Source organism: Pogonomyrmex barbatus, unplaced genomic scaffold, assembly GCF_055798465.1.
Source record: "Pogonomyrmex barbatus isolate J1 unplaced genomic scaffold, ASM5579846v1 scaffold1, whole genome shotgun sequence".
In the NCBI taxonomy this organism is placed as follows: domain Eukaryota; kingdom Metazoa; phylum Arthropoda; class Insecta; order Hymenoptera; family Formicidae; genus Pogonomyrmex; species Pogonomyrmex barbatus.
The window spans coordinates 14573634-14583519 of NW_028297098.1; the positions used below are offsets into that span (position 1 = coordinate 14573634).

Sequence of the window (9886 nt, forward strand, 5' to 3'; positions counted from 1 at the left end):
ATTTACGTAATGTCAGTTTAAAAAACATACATAAAGAACATTTTATGATTTTATTTGATTAATAATAAATAACATATATATATATTTTAGATATTGAAATAATTGAACATTTAAAAAATTATTGAAATTTTACATTTTTTCGTGTCCTTAGCTTTGCTTCGTTTTAACCGTGTTTTTCTCGCTTCTCTTTCGCTGCGGAAGAAAACCAAAAATACATCTTATTTTAAATGCAGAATAAGTGAAAATAAAAAAACAAGCAGTCTTATTTTTTTCACGACGCGCCGATAATGTCAACAATTTTGCTTTATTCTCACCTATGTTGAAATAGCGAATAAGAAAGACATATGTGTTTTATTTCTACATGCGATTTTAGATATTAGTGTCGTCCAGCTGGCATCTGTAAAAGAAACATAAATTATCAAATATTTTTTTAACTAATAACGCTAATCGGACAGATGATGCTATCTCTCGTATTTTCATTGACACTCGCCATCGCCCATCTTTCTTACCTACCGCTGGCAAAAAAATTAATTCCGCATGCATAAAATTTTATCAAGGATTCAAATTATTTATCTTATCTTTTTATATTTTTACTAATCGAAAGCTCTTCAAATATATTTTACTTCAATCTTTTCAGTCGCTAATCAATTTTTTATATCACATATCAAAGCATAAACTTGAATGCTTATCCAATTATGACAATATACACACGATTATAAAAATGAAGTTTTTCTGTAAATTATGCCGTTGAAATATTTTAATGAGTAGCAAAATTCTTTCTCTATACAATTCCAAGCTTTAATCTATACATAATATTTATTAATAAGATAATAAAAATGAGGGAACCTCGCGAGAAGGATCATGTCTGAGTTTCTGATAAGGAAACAAAATTGACACGAGATTTCGCGATTGATCCGAGTCCATTTTCCATAGGTCAAAGTTCATCGTGTCAACGCGCCAATCTCAATTAGGGAGACATTTACGTCAAGATTGATCGAGATTGGATTGCCACTCGTGTCACTCTTTCACTCATCTCGTATAATGCGTTGCTTAAACGCAAACGTATTGTTTCCCAGACGCAAATATGATCGCATACATTGACTACCTGCTCACCCACGTGCGTTTACGTAATGCGCTCGCTAAAAATATGATAGAAGCAATAAACGGAAAATTTGGAATCGCGGCAGTCTGGCTGGTGTGTCGAAACGGCGAAAAGCTCGAAAGAAGGGTAAGTAAGTCACCCTTCGAATTGCCCTTCGCGACGAACGTTTTCACGCGATTATCGACGATATTTATAGCTCGAGATGGCTGAAACGATCGCGTTATCGAATGGAACTTTGATATCACTCGTGCTCAAGACGATGTTAAATATAACCGTCGAACCGTCGATATTCACCTTGTGAATGTGCGATCATTTAATTGTTATATTTAATTGTTATATTTAATTGTCGATATAAAATCGGTATAAAATTGCTCGCGTGCGACCGCTCGTTTATTAGTAATGTCGACGGTCATCGCGAGAGATTATTTTCGTCACGTTTCATGGGCGCAACGTTGTTTGTCTCGTTATTCGCAATTAATATTTACAAGGCGATTGAATCGAGGAGACGGGAGATAAGGCCGCGAAGTGACGTCACACACACGAACTATCGGTTCGCTTTTATTTATTAAGTAGATTTGCTTGAGGTTCACAGTACAAAGACCATGACCTCGGTGATCGTTTGGAGGTTCTCAATAATGATTCTTGAGTTTGAACTAATCATTTGCTCTTCCCGGCTATGTTAGTTTGTCATTCATTTTCCTACACTCAAATAAGAAAAAATGTGTATCATGAAATGAGAAGCATTTAAAGTTGATTAAATAATTTACAAAATGATCAAATATAATTAACTAAATGATTTACAAATATATACATATGATGTATATGTATATTTCATATAATAATAAATAATATATATATATATATATATATATATATATATATATATATATATATATATTATTTATGATTAGATGTGAGTGTGCTGATTAATCGATCGCAGTAGATACTTTATAAAATCAATATATAATATATAAATATATATATATATATATATATAATAAAAAAATTACAAATATATATATATATATATATTCGTTTTTATTTTATTTATATATAGATTTTTAAAAAAGTATTTATTTTAAATTTTTAAAAATATAATACGATATTGTCAAAAAAGTATTTTCCAACTGTTAACAATTTTCTTATATGCAAATGATTTTGCATTGCAATATAAATCTTAATTCAAATCATGTTCATCCCATCAGTACTGCTTTTCTTGATCGATCCTTGAATCTCGAAAGGATCGTTTCGATTTCGAGGGCGACTCTCAGTCGATCCCTGATCCACGATAGAATATAATGTAAAAAGATGCGGGCGCGCAAGCGCGCTTCGCGAATCACTCGCTCACTCGTTTTCAAACTGCGCCTCGGAAAGATGATCCAGTATCACTACGGAACTCGTTTCGCACTTTCTTTCCGTAAAGTCAATCGAATCGCGGCGCAACCTTCGGACAATTTTTCGGGTTCGCGATAATTGTCGTGAGAAGTTGTTTTTGCAAACGTTTGTCACGTGAAATGTTCCTCGAGAAATATATGTAAAACAACATTGGATGCCTCATTCGCATCGATACTCGTCCATAATTAATTATTACTGATATTAATTATTACCGATGGTATCGAAGAACAGATAAAGTCGAACGATCCCGAATTAACGTTTCTCTTTATATTGAATTTCGTTCTTTGTAGCATCATATATAATAGTAAACATTATCTTGAAATCATAATCGTAAGGCTCGGAAGACATTAAATCTGAGTATACAAAACACAGGACTATACGAGCCAAGCTAGTTGTAGATGGCTGTATGTTAGTATATTTAAAATAACTAATATAATATAAACAATAATAATTTACATACGTAATTTCGATCTTTAATATGGTCATCTTCAGTGCACAATAAAAAAATTCTTTTGTCAAAGCTAGCGATAAGTGAATTTCTTGTTAATGGAATAAAAATACCTATATATAGAAATACAAAACATTATAGCAATATTTGTAACATTGTTCGGCAATTGCTATGACATTGTTGGAATTTTTTACTATATATATATATATATATATATATATATATATATATATATATATATATAGTGATAACATATTGAGATTGTATTTGAGTTTTAAATATATTTAAATAATAAAGTACTTATAAATACTTATAAATACAAATAATAACTTATAAAGTACTTATAAATAAGCTCTTGAATATAAGATCAGACTATGATCGATATTCGTAGTCCATTCTTATATTTAAAATTATCTTAAGTAAATCATCTTAAATAAGCTTATATGACTTATATTTGGAATCTTAAGATGATCTTAAATATAAAAAATACCTTAGAGCATAAAATATTTTTTTTTCTTTTGACATTTTCATTTAAATCGTTTAAAAGATTTACGACCATAAAACAACCTTAAATGTAAGATGAATTATCAGTGACTTTTCTTTCTACGAATAATGCGAAAATCTGATTAATTTTATCCAAGAGGCATCCAATCGATATCGGTCATATAATCTCGAGCAACATTTTCTCGTGTCTTCGGGGTTTTTTTCTAGTCTGAGATTCTAAAAAATAGATATTTGATTCGCAAGAACGTATGATCGAATATTCGGCTTCAACCTGACGTCTCTTTGCAGGACAACCAGCCATTTCACCCGGCCGTTCGTATTCGCGCGGGTCGTCCTCCGTCGTCGGGATCGTCGACGTCGGTGGTGCACTTCCCAGGTGGCGTGCCGCTGCTTGACATCGAACTTTGCTCCGCCGTCATCGTTAAACTCCACCTCCTCTTACCCTTCGTTCCCCGTATCGTCCCGTGCCCCGTACTGCAGTCCGTCTCGATCGTTGAGCGTCGAGCGATCGTGGTGTGTGTGTGTGTGTGTGTGTGTGTGTGTGTGTGTGTGTGTGTGTGTGTGCGTGCGTGCGTGCGTGCATGAGTGAGTGAGCCACGTCGATTTTCGTCGGCTCTCCTCGATCCCGCGCACGCTCCGCTCCGCACGTTCGTTCCGGCGGATTCGTGGAAATAGGCGAGATCGGCGACACGCGGAGGAAGGATTCTCGCGCGCGCGATGAGCGGCGCGTGGTAGAGGAAGAAATACAAAGGCGTACGCGTGATCGACGAGAGTTAATCAACGAGTGATAAACGAGAGAGAAAGAGAGAGAAAGAGAAAGTGTGAAAGCGGCGCCGCAGGTTTCCCCATTCGCTGGTGCAGAAAGGGAGGGAATTAGTTGGACGACAAGGAAGAGGAGAAGGGAGGAAGGAAGAGAAAAAGGAGCAAGGAGGGTATTTAAATCCAAACATGTCACACGCGCGCCTGCGGAACGCCGTGATCACCGGCAGCTGGCCGACGAGGACGATGACGGCAACCGCGTCAACGTCGGCGGCGGCGGCGGCGGCGGCGATGAGACAGGGTGTAGGCAGCGGGGCGCTGATTGGCCGTGGGGTAGGGATGGCGGACGGGCCAGTGTCCTCCGCGTCGATGTTACTCCAGCCGGTTATTCCGTGTCGCGGCATGGCGGCGAGCGCAGCGGTCTCGGCGGCCTCGTCGGTGGCGACGGCGATGCCGCGCGGCAAGGTCCTTACCGAGGACAACGTCTTCGTGAACCTGAGGAAGATGGAATACGCGGTGCGCGGTCCGTTGCTTATTCGGGCGCTGGAGCTCGAGAAGGAGTTGCAAAAGGTAAGGATAAGGGCTTACCACATAAGCCGGAAGGGACGCGTAGCGGAGGGGGGAGAGTGAATAATCGAGAACGGTCTCGAACAGGATGAGATCTTCCCCGAGCGCATGAAAGAAAGAAAGGAAGGAAAAAAAGCACGAATGGAACACGTCGTTACGTCTCGAGTGCGATGGGAGGGAATGAGAGGAGAGGTAAAAGGGTGGGAAACAGGATAGGGGGCTCGGTGTCTGACGCGAGGTTACCATGGTGAACGTCAAGTATCGAAAGAGGGAGGTATAAAAAGCAGAAGAGGAAGAAGGGGAATAATCGCTAATTGAGATTCCAAACGGTGTGAGGTGCGAATGGAACTCAATGAACAGAGAATACTATTTGTCTCAGTATTGCGTGTTATTCTCCACATGTATAAAGATAAGATAAATTTGTTCTTAAATTTTTATGAAAAAAAATCTTGATAAACATTGTCGATACGAAAAAGAGCTCGGGATGTGCTTAATGGAATTTTTAACATTTAAGTAGGAATGTTAATTTTATGTTTAATTATATAGTAATTATACTTAATTGTGTGATAATTATAAAAATCTTAATATTACCACAAAAAAGCGATGTTGAAACTAGGTTTAAAATTACGCTTATGTTTAAAATTTCAATTTTAAATCCATAAATAGAAAATCATGCATTTTATAGTCGGAATAAGCTCCGTATAATTAACATTTTGTTAAATACATGGAAAGAGCGATATTGTTGTAGCATTCGAAAATTTGACTAGATATAGATTTGAAAATAATTTTATAGGATTATAAAAATAATTATGTAAAATGTTTGAGAGCGCGCGCATAGTGGTGATATTAAGATTTTTAATATTTATATAATAATATTTATATTAATATTTATTTTAATATGAATATTTGACATAATTGTTTAATGCTCAAAATTATTTTTATATCTACATCTGATCAAATTTGTAGATATTTCAAAACTGTTCTGCTCGTGTAAAAATGTACAAAATAGTAGTTTATTCATTCTGAAAATAAGCTGTGTAATTGTGAACATATTAGCATGTTAGAATAATAGAATTTTAAAGAACACATCCCAGAATATATTTAAGTTATTCATATAACTTAAATGATTCATTTAATTGATCGCTTTTGTAAATAAAATGAAATATAGACAAACACGAAATATATCTAAATTACTTGGCATATAAAGCAATTTATTTAAATTACTTGGTAAATAAAAAATTATCGTTGCCAATGAAAAATTTCTTCTGCAGATACGATTTGAAGTAACTTATGGACGTAATTACGGTAATACGGAAGTAATATACGGATGTAACTTATTATCTTGTGAAGAAGTTAACGCGAATACGATAATGCCGGTTGTGAGGTATATAATTTCGTTGCACAATTGCCTAATCGGCAGTCACAATTGACATTACGGTTGTATTATCATTATTATTTGACGTCATTATCGGTTTTCAGGCATACCTATCGCCGACCTTGCCTGGGAAATGCAATGACGTTGATTGCCTCGAGCAGATAACGTTCCTTTTTTTAATTCGGTGATATACAGACCGGACACACATATGGCAGCCTGTTATCGCGCTATCAAACGCGATTGCATACATATTGCCGACAAGAATACGCACTCGTCAAACAAAATTCGATCGTTGCAAATACGCAAATCTGAAACCCGAAAATATTGAAGAAGATTTACGAATTTCTATCTCCTGGGAGAACGACGATCTTCCCGGAACCTGTTCTGTGTACAGTTATGTTACACAGTTTATTACTCCAAATAAACGCTCTTTTGGGAAAACATCTGCTGGAATGCAGTTCAATTCCGGTGATTTTAGAACGTCCAGTGTTTCGAAAAGACTCCTTTTTAGCCATGCCGGAAGATACGTTTTAAAAATAGGAGTGTTGTAGCTCCCGGCATGAATGTAAACCGTGAATGTAAACCGGTTCGCTGGAGAAAAAGAGACGCATTTTATTTATCAATGCAATTACGCTCTGAATAATACGTATGCGTTCTCACGTTTCTTTCAATTTCACACGCAATTGCATAACGCTTGTTGACGTAATTTCACGTAGTATGAGGTTTAACCAGTTTAGCAGGATAACACTGTTTCTCTCTCTCTCTCTCTCTTATAAGAAGAAATATTTTGTATTTATTATTAGAAATTACTTAATTTATATTCATTAAATTTTTTACTTTCCTTCAGAAATAGGAAAGATATTAAAATAATACATATATGTGTGTATCTTAATTTATAAATGATCAGAAAGAAACGCAAACTTCAAAGATTCGAATAAAAAAAATTAAAATTTTCATTCAACTTCTGGCGAATTTTGTTTCAAAAGAGCTCTGATTTTGTGTAGTTTAATTATTAATGTGTTCAGAGATGTGTGAAAATTAAATATTAGAATAGCGATTCGAGCTAAAATAATTTGTTTTGCAGGGCGCTCAGAAACCGTTCAAGGAAGTGATCAAGGCAAATGTGGGCGACGCCCACGCGATGGGCCAGCAGCCCATTACGTTCTTACGGCAGGTACTCACCCTGGCGGTTTCGCCGAATCTGCTGAACGATCCGAGCTACCCGGAGGACGCGAAGGATCGCGCCCGAATAGTTCTGAAGGGTTGTAAGGGTGGTAGTGTGGGCTCGTATTCGGAATCGGCCGGCATTGAGTGCATTCGCAAGCATGTTGCGCAATACATTCAGGACCGTGACGGCGGCATTCCTTCCGATTATCATAACATCATACTTTCGAACGGCGCTTCTGATGGTATCAAGGTATATGTACTTGAAAATCTCATCGCGTTTTTTCTTTTGTTTTTTTTTTTTATTATTCAAAATTAATTACTTGAAAACAAACTAATCATTCTAAAAAAACGTTCCAACATGGAGAAATAAGTATAAGTTTATTTTTTTCTACATGATAATAAAAAATGATTTGTTTCGAATGCACGATACAAAAAAATTGCAATTGGTATTTCAAATTCTTTTAAATTTATTTTATGGTATTTTAAATTATTTTAAATAAATTATTGTTGTAAGATACTAATTAACACTACGTTTTATCTTTCTAACGCTCTTGTCTGATTTTTTGGATTTTTTTTCAGTCATTCCTGAAACTGTTCAATGAAAAGATCAACGACAAGCCGTCCGGTGTGTTGATTCCGATTCCGCAGTATCCTCTGTACTCGGCGACCTTGGCGGAATTTGGTCTCGCCCAGATCGGGTACTATCTGGATGAAGACAACAAGTGGTCGTTAGAGATTAGCGAGTTGGAACGAGCACTAGAGAAGGTCAAAGGCACATGCAATCCTCGCGTGCTAGTAGTCATCAATCCTGGTAATCCGACCGGCCAAGTGTTGACTCGCACGAACATCGAAAATGTCATTCGTTTTGCCCACAAGCATCATCTGTTCCTGTTGGCCGATGAGGTCTATCAGGACAACATATACGACAAGGATAGCGCGTTTCATTCCTTCAAGAAGGTCATGACGGAAATGGGCGAGCCGTACTCGAAGATGGAACTCGCATCGTTTATGTCTATTTCAAAAGGTACGCAAAAAAAAAACGGATAAAATTGAGGTGTAATTTGTTAGGAGTAATAAAAAACAGTTTATTTAAAAATTATTTAAAATATTAATTGCCTGAAAATTATTTTGCTGTCCAATAAATCTCGTAAAATTAAAAGGCGTCTTCACGATTCGATTTTAACACAGGACAGCAATTTGATTTGTGCTACTTTTATTGACGCGTAACACTGTGCTGTGCTTGTATGAATGAAACATGTCGGATAACGTTAAAGAAAATTCATATTTTTCTCTTCGAATTTTTTTTAAATAAATAGATTTTTTAAAACTGAGACATTTTATTTTCAGGATACATGGGCGAGTGCGGAATCCGCGGTGGTTACTCTGAGATCATCAACATGGATCCGGAAGTGATGAAAGTGTTGCTGAAGTCAATCTCCGCGATGTTGTGTCCTACTGTACTCGGTCAGGTTGTGATGGACGTTGTAGTGAATCCGCCGAAACCGAGTGAACCATCGTATGAGCAATTTCAAAAAGAGAAGAAGGAGACATTGCGCTCTTTGGCAGAAAGATCGCAGCTCGTTGTCGATACTCTCAATAATATTCCGGGATATAAGGTGGCTATCCTTTTATGAGAGATATTCGATAAAAACGCTCGAAATTTCTACAATGATTTTCCTTCCTCTTTTCAGGCAAATCCACCGATGGGCGCGATGTATGTGTTCCCACGCTTCGAGATACCACCGAAAGCGATCGAGGCGGCACGAGCGAAAGGCCAGGAACCGGACGTTTTCTATGCGTTCAAATTGTTGGAGAGCACTGGGATTTGCGTGATCCCAGGTTCTGGCTTCGGTCAGATACCCGGTACATACCATTTTCGGACCACGATATTGCCACAAAAGGAGAAAATCAAAACGATGTTGGATGCACTGAAGCAATTCCACATCAAGTTCCTTAAGGAATACAGTTAAATTTTCTGTAATATATTTCCAGTTGAAAAAAATTGAGATTACGAAGAATAGAAATAGGAATCCACGAGGAACAACCGCCTAGGGCTGTGCATATCTGAGAAAGGACTAATTTTGGTCTCAATGCGACTGTGAATATGCGAATATGAATAATTTTTATTACGATTAAATAACTTACTATCAAGAGAGAATTACGACATTGTTATTGAGTTATATAGAAAATTGTGATAAAACTTTAAATTCGTCGTAATATAAATGTAAATCATTGCTGAATGTAAATATTTGGTAGTTATCGTTGTATGACGATCATGGTCGATATTATGTAATGATCATCAAAAGAGAGATTGAATATTGTTGTAATCAGGTTACTGTGTTATTCTTTTTTCCATTTCGCACGATTCCTCATTTTTTCTTAACTTCTGTAAACTTAATTTCTTTTTTCAAGTTATTTTTTATTAATAATCTTAACTTGTAGCATGATTTTATGTTTTCTTATCCCAAATTATTATTAATTCATATAGAAATTATAAGTAAAAATTGAAAAGGAAGAAAATAATACAGAATTTGTTGAAGAAAGAATGCAAAAAATTAAATAATAAAAA

The 9886-nt window shown here is 36.2% G+C and overlaps 1 protein-coding gene and 1 long non-coding RNA gene across 2 annotated transcripts; one reads left to right on the forward strand and one right to left on the reverse strand.

Moving 5' to 3' along the window:
- Nucleotides 1–40: 40 nt before the first annotated feature.
- On the reverse strand, nt 41–1078 carry LOC148938171 (uncharacterized). The gene is made up of 2 exons (XR_016137919.1): nt 847–1078; nt 41–397 (listed from the first exon to the last, which is right to left on the reverse strand). It is a non-coding gene; the product is annotated as an uncharacterized LOC148938171 (long non-coding RNA).
- Nucleotides 1079–1209: 131 nt separating this feature from the next.
- Nucleotides 1210–9648, forward strand: LOC105426447 (alanine aminotransferase 1). Its single transcript, XM_011637678.3, has 6 exons — nt 1210–1228; nt 3738–4778; nt 7235–7567; nt 7897–8341; nt 8665–8933; nt 9009–9648. The coding sequence occupies exons 2-6, from the start codon at nt 4398–4400 to the stop codon at nt 9285–9287; spliced, it is 1707 nt and encodes a 568-aa protein (XP_011635980.2). The 5' UTR covers nt 1210–1228; nt 3738–4397; the 3' UTR covers nt 9288–9648.
- The last annotated feature ends 238 nt before the right edge of the window (nt 9649–9886 follow it).